The 13763-nt window shown below is 41.4% G+C and overlaps 1 protein-coding gene across 1 annotated transcript in view; it reads right to left on the reverse strand.

Moving 5' to 3' along the window:
• The window catches only part of apbb2b (amyloid beta (A4) precursor protein-binding, family B, member 2b), a 53112-nt gene that overhangs the window by 22594 nt on the left and 16755 nt on the right, over positions 1-13763 (reverse strand). Inside the window, exons 2-4 of the mRNA XM_016671373.1 lie at positions 8351-8442; positions 7904-7970; positions 6054-7127 (exon numbers count right to left, since the gene is read on the reverse strand). Coding sequence (XP_016526859.1) covers positions 6054-7107 — 1054 coding nt within the window. The 5' untranslated portion in view covers positions 7108-7127; positions 7904-7970; positions 8351-8442. The remainder of the gene's footprint in view (positions 1-6053; positions 7128-7903; positions 7971-8350; positions 8443-13763) is intronic.

Here is a 13763-nt window from a genome sequence, read left to right on the forward strand (position 1 = left end):
ATTCACTTAAAAGAAAATGCAAATATTTAATGTCCTCAAAAAATGTATGCCACATTTTATCATGTTAATGATAAACTTTACCTTTTTTATTCCCCATAAATTCACAGACACAATGGAGAAGTGAAGTGGAAGATAAATGACGCATACAGTGTGGTGGATTTTGCGTTTAGTCCATAATATAAATTCACAAGACGCTCAAAATTTTTCATTTTCATTTTTTGTTATTTTTTTCTCAAAAGATTTCTACTTCATTTGCCTAATATTAGGACTTTATTCTGGTAATATTAAAACTTTATTCTTGTGTGACTGTGTTCTTGCAATATTACGACTGTATTTTCATAATTAATAAAAATAAAATATCTTAGCCTGGCCCCAATATTCCATCAACAGAGTTGACTTGAATACAAAGTCCAAATAAATAGAAGCTGTAAAACAAATGGTAGGCACTGGGCCCATTGATGGAAAATAAATCCAGCTTTTAAAAAAAAAAATCACATTTTCAAATCTGATTAATCAATAACATCGATTTATCGCCATGCCCTATAAAAAAAAAACGTCCACCGGCTACGAATAGTTTTGCAGGAAACGGCATGTTGACGACACGAGGTGCTGCCCTAGACTCCAGCGTCTTCCAGAGCAAGGAACTGCGGAGCAGTTTCTGCTGGGAGATGGAGTTCTATAAGCCGAGGGGGAAAAAAATAGGTCAAAGCGAATGAGGCTTCAACGGAGAGAGGCTGACTGTCTGGGGTGATCAGGAGGAAGGACTGTGAAGGAACTCAGGCCAGCGTGAGACGAGTGGAAACAGATTACACCATGACGACACAGAAAGGAGGAAACACTGTTGGAGAAAATGTGAGGAGAGCTGAGGCTGTTTCGAATCTTTGGAGGCTTTATCGCTGATCAACACCATCGGCGGCGGTCTCAGCAAACGCTGTGGGAGCCGAGGGACGACTTAGCATGCATGCGATGATGCGCGCTGCTGTTGAAGTGCACTTAGGATGTTGATTTAAAAAAAAAAAAAAAAAACCACACATGAGCAACAGAGGCACTAGCCTGTGACAGCCCCCAGTTAGTTCTGTGCAAGAATACAGTAAAGCAGAGCAGAGGGGGAAGGGAGCAAAACACCTGAACACACACACACACACACACACACACACACGTTCCGTCTGGCAAACACTGCCATGCATCCCCCCCCTCTGCCAGTCTCTTATCACTGGAACGATGCGGCATGCACAGAGCAGACAACAACATGAACTTCGTGTTGGAGGAAACACGGATGTCTACGAATCTGCACATGCACACTTACAGAGACACACTCAGACAGCGCTCAAACTCTAAGCCCACAGTGAAGCCTCCAGCAGATCCCGACAAATCCACCTACCCTCGTAATTGACAATCACAATGGCCAGCATATAGTCTTTCCCCAGCATCATAGTTAGCTAGCTGCCTCTCACAGCCAAGAACCTGCTGCTGTAATCAAAGCAAAAAACCCAGACAGACAGAAAAAGAGAGACAGAGAGAGAGAGAGAGAGAGAGAGAAGGACAGAGAGAGAGGGGGGACACAGCAGAGAGAGGGTTGAGGGGAATGAAGGAGAAAAGAGCCGTCGGTGGTCGTATTCAGATACGAAGCAGATTTTCTGAGAAAACAAAATCTAAAAAACAGGCTAAAGCAGCGCTGAGATAAGTGCAAGCAAGACAGAGAGAGAAAGAGGCTGAGACAGAGGAAAAGGGAGCGAGGTCGCGCATCTCCTGCAGTTGAACTAGGTTTGCTGCTGTTATTGTTGTCTTCTAAGTGGAGCATCAAACAAAACCCGTCTCCTTTTTCTGTACCCAAACGAGCACATCTGAGCACACAGTGATAACTTAACAATGGAGTACAAGCAAGCCTCTAATGAGAATGTTGATCACCTTTTTTTTCTTCTCCACCTTCCCTTTTGGTGTGCATCAGATGTAGAAGGAATCCAATGAAGAGGTGGAGGAGCACAGATCAACAGGAAGCTGATGTTTTTAAAAAGACATTTCGAGACCGACTGTAAAACACACGACAGAAGGCTGCTCTCCTGTGGGTGCTTCATTTTTGCCTCCGTTTCAAGCAGCGATGTCCTGATTTGAACCCTGGTGGCTCTGGGTCCAGCTCGGAAGCCCCTCACAAAAGTTCATTTTGTTAGCTGTACTTCCAACCAGACATGTGGTGCAGTTTTGCAGAGCACATGTTTTTTGACAACACTTGTTTTTTGGGGGGGGTTTTATGAAAACATAGGGCCGGACGATGTAGCTGAAAACCACATCATGATATCAGGGTCTCATATCAGCCAGTGTCAATAATTATTGATAAGTTAAATATCTGAATTTCTACCAAACTGACGGGACCGTTCCCGTTTCATCCACACCATTATTTATCATGTTTAAGCTGTTATGAGGCTTACGGAGGCAGAACCTTAAGCTGTTGCAGAGCAAGTTACTCTGCAGGTTGTTGCTAGGTAACCAAATGAGTTAGCGAGTCAGTTGATGTCACCAATCGGGCTCGGTTGGCGCCGTCAACATCTCAGTGTTTTTAAGCAAGTACATGCCAGCGATTTTCCAAAATATTAAAATTAATGAATTATTTTGCCGGGACTCTGTACTGGCTGAGGGCATCAGGGGCTGGAAAACAACTCAGACCAGAACATCTCTTAATTTGTCATACAGTATGTGACAGCTGAAGGATATTCTTAGTCATGCAGGTTGTGGTCGTCATGGAGGTTTGATTAGAGGTCAGCTCGACTTTCTCTTGTTTCTAGGAGACGTCATATCTTCAAATGTAAACAACCCTCCAGCTTCAGTCCATCGTCTTGAAACTCAGCATCGATTATTAAAACTGAAGGTTTTCAAATAAGAGCTGCGGCGTCTTTAAGAAACGAGGAAGACCCGTTGCTTTCTGTTCAAGGAGCGAAAAAGCTGGCGAATGTATGAGAAATGAGAAGGAAATTTCTTAAATAGGACACAAGTGGCTCTCTTTAGTTCTGCATGCCTCTGTTTTTTCATCAAAGTCTTCGACTGTGTCTGTAATGTACAAAGCAAGAGGTCTACTAAACCTAAAGTCAGTATTTAGACGATGAAGTACAATGAAAGCACAAAGAACAGGATCTGCAAGCTTTTTAGTTTGTGTTGGTCTTCTAACAAAAAGTCTCTGCATCACTAAAAAAAAAAAAAACAGACAAACTCCAGTGCATGAGCATAAGTACCATAATGTCGGAATGTTCAATGACAATGCATTTCACATTTAATGCAGAGTTGGGTAGAACTGTTTAAATGACCAAGAAAAACAGTTCTAAGAACTTTGCATTACTGTTTAATAATATTAAAATATCCAAAGCTAAAATACTGCTAAGGTATATTATTAGTCTTAATTTAGTATTATTTATCAGCAAGGTGTTTAGGAGAAATCTGAATCTACTTAGTGCAAACAACTGGGCTTGTTAAGTCAGAGTGGTAAAATCTGATTAATCTTAGTAAGAAGATATATGATAGAGCAATATGAGAGAAGCAAACTGTTTTAAATCCTATAATTATTATTATTCACGTGTCTAATAGTGGGCTGCACAGTAGGTAGCACTGTTGAAAGCAATTTTGATTTAGTTATGTTAATGCTGTCAAGATTTGTTTTTTTGACACCAAAATATAAGTAAATACATCTTTCAACATCTATTTTTCTCCTTTTAATTAGTCAGGACAGAAAGCAATACAACTACCACCGTCAGTGTATACGATCGCAACCCAATACTTTAAATATAAACAAGAACACTGAGATTAAGCCTCAGAGATCAGACAAGTGAACTGTGTTGCTCAATAGACGGTATGGAAATTCAGAAAGATCTGCTGCTGGCAATCAAACTTGCAAAGAAATGAAACACAGACGCTCCGAGTCTTCAACTTGACAGAACAGTGAGTCATCGGGGAAGCAGCAGGGGAGGGGAAAAAAAAAAAAAGCTCTACATCCGCAGGACACAAATTGGTTTTCGGCAGTGAACAGTGTCAGAAATCATGGCTGAAGAAGATGGAAGTATTTCATTTGTCTGATGGGGCCCAAATGAAAACTTTAGCATCTTATTTTAACACAATGCTGACAGGATACAATGGGAATATCAAAAGATGCTGCTCGGGACTTTAGCAGTAAGTGCTTTGAAAGAGGACAGGACGACAAAAGAGCTCGTTCTACATAAAATCCAGGCAAAGAGAGAAACTGCCAGACACAGTTTTACCACAGATGAACTTGAAAAGACGTCTTAAATTAGAAAAGACCCATTTTCAAATTACAACGATGGAGCCTTACATGTTTATTCAAACAAAGTCTTATTTCCTAAGAGCTTGGGCGATAAATAAAAAAGCAAAGTGAAATCCTATTATAAAGCAAAACACAAGTCGTTTGATTTCTCATTCTCAAAAAAATGCAAAAAAATAAAAAAATCTGGAGGGCACAAAATATAAAAGGGTAAAGGTCACAACAGTCTGAATTTACAGCAACATGCAAATGAATTGGCTCTTAGAGGTGCTTGAATTGTGGGCCAAAGTAAAAAAACTTTACAGACTCAGCCATCGTTAATGAGTGTCCAAGTGCTGTAGTTGAAAGCCTAATGGAGGGAAAGCAAGAACAGGACTTGAACAGAAAACAAAGTGAGTTTAAATATTGACCCGAGATCAGCTATAACATCTGGATGGTGCCATTTATGAGGAAATGTATATGCAGATGACTAAGCTGCTGTCTGACACTGTACAGCTGCTAGTACATTAAGTATGAGTTGCCTGCACTCATAAAAGTATCTCTCTGCCAAAGCCAAACAGGTTCTGGTAGAGGCAGTGCGATAGTGTGGGGCAACATCTCCCTCAATGGGGAAAAAAAAAAAAGGCTTAGAAAGCAAACTCACTTATCCTAATATTTTATGGTGCTATTGTGATGACCATGGAAATGGCAATAAGAACTACTTATTTATTACTTTTCTTTTAGGTAACTGTAAAAGTGTGACTGTATGGCACGGCAATCATAGCCCATTTAGGACACCGGTCACATAAAAATGTGTGATTTGTATCACTAAAATGATTGCTTTCAATCATATTTTCAAATTTCTTCAAATGTATTGATACACTCTTATTGGACAAACAGTGGAGCAAAACAGTAAAACTAACAACCTGCCAATACAGAGTGTTTTAGGGGCTTTTAAACATCATTAACTGGAATTTATTGTGACAATGATAAATAAAAAATCATATCGTGATAGGAAATTTATCACGATAAGTGATAAGCGATACGATAAATGCCCACCCAAACATGAAGCACAAGTCAGTAGCAGAAGAATCTGCTTGGCTGTGGTTGAAAGGATTTGGCAGGATTTTCATTGGAATAACTCAAACACTCAGCTCTGCCACTAAACCCAGAAATGCATTTTCTAACTACTGTGGTGTCACTTAAAGGGGACGCACACAGGCTTTCCGACAAGATAACATTTAATGCCCAGAAGCTGTAAAGAAATAACTGACCAATGAAAAACATCAGTTTTTCAAAGTAAGTGTGTGTTTAATATAGGAGGGTCTTTTTTTTTTTAAAGAAAAAAAAAAGGAAAAACAAATCAGACCTCCATAGCATTTAGTAGAAAAATAAAGTCGGGCAGAGATTTTGTGTTAATTCATCGCATATGGGCAGAGCTGACCGACTAACCACCCATGAGGTTACAAGGCCAGTACCAGGAGAGCTCAGAGCTGCAGCGTTTGTTATTCTGTAAATGCATAACTGTTTCCATGCGCTGACACAAACAGAGTTACCATAAATGGAAACATGTCATCAGTGAGAGGATGGCTGCAACCACTACAGAGCACACGCACGCACGCACACACACACGCACGCACGCACGCACGCACGCACACACACACACACACACACAGACACACACACACACACACACACAAAAAGTCCAGTGTGTGGCACTCAGCCTCACAAACAATCTGCCAGCAAACAACAGAAGCTATAAAGTTTAATACAATAAAGTCTTTACAGCAGGAGTCTGATTTTGTGCGAGTACCTGTCTCCTCGGGGGAGTTGCTGTCCTGGGACAGGGTAGTCCAGCTCAGCTCTTCATCACTGGGGTTCAGATTCTGGATGCGGTTCAACGCGCAGTCCGTCTTTGCTCCAGTCCTCCGGTCCTTCTTTGTCTCTGGAGAGGAGGAGGTAGAGGAGGGGCAGGAGGCAGCAGAGAGCAGGCGGGTGTCTTCTGGACTGCCTTGCCTTGGCGGGGAGAGCAGGGGACGAACCCCGGAGTTCTTTTCTGATTGGAGGAGCGCGAGGTTGGACTGGAGTTCGGAGATGATCTCAGAACCTGAAGAGACTTTACCCTCCTTCACGGGAGAATCGGGGTTCAGCAACAGCAAAGGCTTCTTCTCCTCCTCCTCCTCCTCCTCCAACTCTTCCACCACCTCATCTTCCTCCATCTTCATCTTCGATGGGATTTCCTTTTCGGACAGAATGCTTATGTCATCGGGCTCCTCCGCCTCAACGCTCAAGTCAAAGTCTAAATCTGCCGTATTGCCGTTCAGCTTGGTCTGGCCCGTCCAGTTAATGTTACAATCTGCATCAGATCCCGTTTTCTGCTCCGACTCGGCGTCGCTGGCAGATCCCGGCCGCTGCTCAGCGTCCAGCTCAAACGCATCCTCCTCTCGGTCGTTGTTCGTCAGAGAGTGACTGTCTTGCTCTTCAACCGTGTTAACATTGGAATCGTCGGCTATCGGTTCCGGATTGCACTCGGGGTCTGTCGGGTCGGGATCGGTTGTGTTTTTATTGTGGTCCTGACCGGCTTTACGCAGCTGGTTGGCCCCGTTCTTGGCCAGCTTGGGGTTGTTGGGGGCTGCAGGCTGCGAGGGGGACGAAGACGGCGATGCTGAAGGTGGCGCGTTTTCTCCGAGGCCCATGGCGGCCTGGATGCTCGTGAGCGCGTACTTTTTGCGACACTTGGGTGGCGTGGCCGAGCCTTGCTTGATGACGTCGCCGCTGAGCAGCTGATTGTGTGAAGAGCGGAGGCTGAGAGAGGTGGGAGGCGTGGCAGCAGGGCCATTGCGATTGGTCACATCCACTGACATCATTGTGGCACGAGACAGAAGACCTGCAATAGAAAACGAATTGGAGACGAATACATTTGACAGTGAGTTTAGTTAAAACATTGTGAACTAAAATGCTTAAATTAACACAGAAACAAAAAGCTTATTTGTAGGATATTTGAAGATTCACATGATGACAGCATTATTCAGAAATCCGCTTTCCATTGCCATAGTTTACCTAGAAAAAAATATATATTTTAAGTCCTTTAATCCTCACCAACAGTTATTCAATACTTTTTAATTTAAAATTAAGCACTTTTGTTCAAGCTTCCTTAATGAAGATCTAGCCTAAAGCATCAGGGGTCTGAATAATTCATTTATATTAAATACAGGAAATATATCATTTATGTGTACTAACTGGATTAAAAGATCAGCTTCACATGAATGTTTTTCTGCCATTTTTCAATTTTTACAACTACTTCACAGCTAATTTTACAACGTTTCAAAGATGCTTTAAATAATAATGTGAAAGGTAAAGAATGATAGGCCATCTCTGGCAATTCTGTGTTCAGTAATATCTTTTTTCGAAAATGTGCAGATTGTTCAAACATACAAAAGGCGATGCTGATCATATTTCAGCATATTATACTTGCGCATAAATGTTGAAAACATGGTTTGTTTTGAGTGATAATGAACACCAAGAAAAATAAGACAAATCAAAGGATGTTTTTTTTTTATATATATATTTGGCTCTTATTTTTTTAATTTCATGCATGAGAGTTTAGGTACCGAGCAGGTTAAAGTAAAAGCTGGATATTGAGACTCGATGTGAATTTCCTACTTGTTGGGTATGAAGTCACTGACAGGCACCGCTCGCCGCTTGGAGCTCTGAAGACTCAGCTGCAGATCTGAGCACCACAGAGAGAAAAAGAGACAGCAAAAGGGATGATCAGTGAAGAATGAAAGGAATCCTGAGTACTTCTTGGATGGTCCTCAGAGACCCCATTCATCCACGTGGAACCCGACTGCCGCGGGTTTCTGTGGAAACCTACAGCTCTGTCAGGCTGTGAGGATTCTTGAGAAATCACAGAAACCAAAAAGGAAAAACAAAACAAAAAAAAACAAAAATGAATCTACCTCACCTCACGGTGTCTGAATCTTACAGATTATGAACAACACCAACAGCTTGTAAAGAATTAATTCAGGACCAGACTTTTACTTGGACTCTTATCAAGAATGCATGCCTTACAGGACATGTTAAAAGCAGAAACAAAACTTAATACTTTACCAGAAAACTATGACTTTTGAGAAACACCAGGGTGATGCAGGTCCATGTTGGTCGTCCGCAGGGCCTTCTTCGTCCACTGAAGCAGCAGTGCACTGAGGGAACAAAACATAAAACAGGATTAATAACAGAGCGCGAGGCAGGGTGAGCAGAGAGAGAAGAGGGGGTACACATAAGGAGGACAAATAAAAAGGTATTAATTATTCACAAGCACAGTCAAACATTAATACTCAGGATGGCTGTGTGTTTGCATATATACACCTTATGAATTTTGTGCAGGGCTCATATTTCATGAAGACTTGCCAAAAATGTGCTGCCTGGAAATATCATAAACTTAATGCCACATGAGACCAGTAAGCTCCTCTTCTTCTGCTTTTCTGCTTTCAAACACCATAATAAACACACAAACTGGTGCTACAAAAGCACTTATTAGGAGTCCAGACCAAAAACTCAGAGAGGGGCAGAGAAACATGCCTGTGGACAGAGAGAAATAGAAAGTCTGTAATCAATAAAAACATCCCACCGTTTTGGCAAACAGGACCTCATATGTGAATTTCAGCATCTTCAAAAGATGCACAACTAGGTTACACAGCAAACTGGCATCACAACAAAGTAATGTAGGGAATGATTAATGAGTTTTACAAACCTAGTTTCGTGGTAAATACGGTAAATAACCTGCAGTTGCCCCTTATCTAGTCCAGAGCTTAATTCTTCATTCATTATGTGTATATAAACATTTACAAAAATAAATATTAAAATTAATATTTTTATTCAACCAAGAAATTAAGTTTCTGAAAGGAAATGAAAGAAATAATAGATAATAGAATCAATTTTGACAAAATAATGTTTTGTTTTGTTTTTTTTTTACATATTTTACTCTGAACATAAATATGCAAGTAGTGTGAATAATTTTGTGCTTTACTGCAGCACAAGATGTCATCGGTGCCATTATAACAACAAATCTGAGCCACTGGACTTTCCCTGGTGTGTAAATAAAACCGTATTAGTTCTGCAATAAATACTGCTTTTCTCGTTGTTCTAAACGGCTGCAGGATTTGAACAGATATGCCAGAGTTTCCCTCTCACAGCCGGATTAGACAGTTAAGACAGCAGGAGCCGGGCATCTTCTGGAAACAGCCCATCAAGGACGATGAGAGAAGATTCAAGAGAGTAACTGCATATTTGGACAACCAAGTATACCCGTTATTTTTTAAACAGACTAAAGTGTGAGGCAACACATATTAAATTATTTCACACTTAAAGCTGTTCACCAGCAGATTTATTAAACAAAGACAGACCACGGGATTGCACAACTGCTACTTGACACCCATACTTATGTGGTACTTAGGCTGTGCTGTCCTCTGACTGCACAACAAACAAGCATCTGGTTTGATTGGCCAACCACCAACTCCACTGAGAGGGTGCGACATGTAAAGGGGCAGCTGTGTAATTTGGACCACCTGTACAAACTTTAATGCTTTTTTTTTTTTTTTCTTCCCCCAAATAGTTTGAGTTGGGACAGGTGAGATCACGCTGGATCAGTTGTTAGATGAGGAGCAACATGGCAGGTGTAAGCATTTAAGAGCTCGGCCTGGCAATGAATCTTGAGGAACCGCTGCTGTTATTGAACGGCAGAGAAGGGGAGAAAAAAAAACTTATGCAAATAAATGTCTGATGTTACAGGCATAATAAAAACCCATGCATGACTGAAACAACCACACACAGAGGAGAGAAAGTTTCTGGATTAGAATTACAAGGCGCGCTCGGTTTCTTGAATCTTGCACCAACAAGCCTGCATACCGGAGAATATATTTAAGTGAGAGAGTGAAAACATGTTTGTTCAAAAGGGGGGCGGATGTACACTAAAACTAGCGAGTCATTTCTCCAGAAACATTGCGAATGACTGGTTTTTGAAGACCGGATGTAACACCAATAAAGGATCTGCGTCTTTTTCTAAAGCGGTGGAAGAAAAAAAAAAACAAACCACATATTAAAAGTATTAAGATTTAAACAACAAATCTGCTAATGATTTAGAACTATTTGCATTGAGCCAAAAACCATCATTTGATAACACTGTTGCCTTGAGGCCAGTGACGTCTACTGGTTACATGAGGGTGCTGATGGCTTGTAAGCTGTCGGATCTCCTCTTGATGATCTAACTGCTGGCAGGAACGGGCTGGAATATCCGAGCCTGTTCCAAGTTCCAACATAACGTCAAAAAAAATTAGCATGTTGAGCCTTCAAACCAAAAGTAACACTGGTTGAACATGCTCTTACAAAATCAAATCAATCGTAATAAGCCCACAATTTTCCTCATTAGCCTCTGTTGTTTCTTGACCACTAAGATCCATGTTAGGTATGGGCAAAAACTTTAGAACATGCTTCACTTGAAATCCTTTGTGGGAACTTCACAGAACTCCCTCTGGAACCAGAAGGGGCCTTTGTGTAAGCAGCAGTTCTCCCTGAAATATGTAAACACACTTTGATGTGAAAAAGAAAAAAAAAATCAGTGGAGTTTCCCCTCAGAGTTGCTGCTTCAACCTCAGTGATTATTTCACTGCAAGCTAAACGCTTCAGAAGCAAAAAAAAAAAAAAAGAAACTAAAAGCAGCTAAGTAGAGACTACATGTGGGGTGCCGTGTCATTTTCTGCCCCAAACACAGATGTCTGAGCTACAGATCTGGAGCAAAGCAGAACAACTGATAAACATTAAAACTACAACTTTCAACCCCAGAAATCCATCTGGTTGGGGGTTCCAACTGGACAGGATGAGTCTGTGAATGCACCGCCTCTTACGAGCCGCGGCGCATTGAAAGGCCTTCTGCTGCAGATAGGGGCTGCTTGGGGGCTTAATTACAGAGCTCCTATGTGGGAAGGGCAACCGTGAGACTGACACACACACACATACACACACACACACACACACACACACACACAAATAGTAAGTGTGAGGGCAAGCCATCCACATGGACTCACTTGTAAACAGCTTATTGCCACGTCAGAAAAACAAAAAAACAAAAAAAAAAACACCTTCAAAAACAAAACTACAGAGAAATACTTTATCAGCAGATTGGGAGACGGACGGAAATTAGATCTCCATTGTTACATGGAGTAAGACAGTGACCTTTGACTGTTCTTGTGTGTTGGTGTCAGACAAACTTGGCAGTCTGGATAAAACAACAATAAAGGCAGCAGCTGCTGACACCCCACCTCTTCTGTCAGCCTGTCTGCCTGTTTCTGTTTCCTGCGTCACTGAAATCTTTTCCAAAACTCTGGAATGAGAGAATCCGCTTCAGCTCCACAAGCCAAATGGATGCCAGCCAGAAGTTTGATTGCCCTCTCGTCTGTTCTTACCGTTTATCTCACAGGTTTTTCAGCATAACTCTTCATAGTTTCTACATTAATCCTGTTTCGCTTAAACTTTTTCGTCCTAATTCGTTCACCTTGGAAAAACTATTCATACCCCTTAAACTTTTCCACACCGCAACAAATATGATGCATTTTCCAGACCAGTCAATGATCGATTGATTACATCCCAGCTGCAAACCTACCAATACATTTCAATCCACTTTATACCTAGTTCACATGGTAAGATTTTTATACCGGTTTAGTTCAGATTTTCCCATTGCAACAATCTTAAGGAACCCAATAATTGGGATGGTTCTTAAGATCATCTTAATAGATATTCCTGCAGTGAGTAATCTGGCCCGCTTGGGCAGGACGTCAGGACCGTTTCGATCTAAAATCGGGGATGTTCAACAGGTTGGATTGTCTTGGCTTGACGTGATCCCCAAGGACAACCAAGATCGCAGCCTAGTGAATTTGACGTTTAGCCAATCAGAAAGTGAGGTGACGGAAACACGGAGGGAAATTTAAAATCAACAGAAGATAAAACAAAAACAACTGCTGTTGCGGAACAGAAAGTCTGGGGGACATTGGAAGCATCTTTGTACTGTTCTTTTTTTTTTAGCTAGACCCAGTCCGCCATCTTTGTTTACTCTGGGCAAGGAGAGTTTTAATGAGAGGATCAACCAAGAGGTCCATGGAAACTGGAGGAGCTACATGGATCCAATGCTTAGGGAGAAGAATTTGCCAACGGGACAACTATTGCCACAAATTTAACCTCAACAGAGTGTCAGTAAATAAATCTGATGTTTGTAGCAAGCCGTACAGCTTCACAGCAAACATGGAAGTAGGTGCTCTTGTCAGATTAAATCCAAAATGTCATCCATCATTTAGCCCTCCAGTTTTCAGTTATGCAATACTCTGTGATGCTGTGGCACAAAAAACTTGAGCAATACATTGACATTCGAATGAGACAAAATGTTAAAGTCCACGGGGTATAAATACTTTTTAAGATAGCACATGTAATCTGGCTTGCAGATCCTCTGCCTTTTCTTTGTTTTAGCAGAGATTTGCTGTCTTTTCTCATAAGTAAGAAGGTCCGTAAACACTCATAAAACCAGCCATTTCTCTCCACTGCCCTGATTTACAGCCATCTTCCTGCTCCTCCTCCTCCTCTCTCCCCCCGTGCTCATGAGAAAAGCCCATCTGTTTCAAAAGCGACAGACAAGGCAAGCAAACTGCAGCACACAGATGTTAGACTGTAACGAATAAATAAATTGATGCATGATAACATAATGGCAAATGACAGAATAGAGCATCCACATTGGTGCGTGTTCAACTTTTTGATCAAGATGAAGTGTATGCCAGTAGCACAATGTGTGGAATTTATTTCCAGAACCTTTGACAAGGACGGTTATTGATGTGGTCACTCTTCAATTACGATGCCACATGACAGCAAAAGAAAAATACAATTGTGTGCAGCCGAGCTGTGAAATGTCTCACAGCTCAACTCTTTACCAAAGCTGAAATTCAGCTAATTCAGCTACTTGACACAAACTTTTTGCATTAATAGGAATTGATTTCAAGTCCTTTGGTTTTAATGTAAAGCAGTAAATGGCTTAGAGTCTGCATTGCAGATTTATTTTATGAGCCTTTCTGTTAATTTAAATCTACATGTGCAGATCTTTAAGTAACCAGAGGCAGAAAAATGTGTTTTCACACTTTAAACACCAGCGAGGTCAGGAGGTTTTTTTTTTTTTTTTTTATTTTTGCAGTTCACACCTAACTGGCAGCAGGAGGTTTTATAACAGAAAACTTTCTCGCAGATGGAAATACCAGGAAGGCCAGGAAGGAGAACGTCTGTCTACGGCACACGGGAAGCGAGACGTGACGGAGAAAGTATGCCGAGAACTGACTTTGTTTTCTTTACCACACGCTGAGAACAGCTGAGGAGTCATCCTGTTGTGTTGACAGAACGGGTCTGAGCACATCTACAATATCCAGGATCAAGAAGGAAATGGCAGAAAGTCAGCAGATGCTCTAAAAGATTTGTTGCAACATTTGCACACTGA

Source organism: Poecilia formosa, unplaced genomic scaffold (assembly GCF_000485575.1).
Source record: "Poecilia formosa unplaced genomic scaffold, Poecilia_formosa-5.1.2 Scaffold44, whole genome shotgun sequence".
In the NCBI taxonomy this organism is placed as follows: Eukaryota; Metazoa; Chordata; class Actinopteri; order Cyprinodontiformes; family Poeciliidae; genus Poecilia; species Poecilia formosa.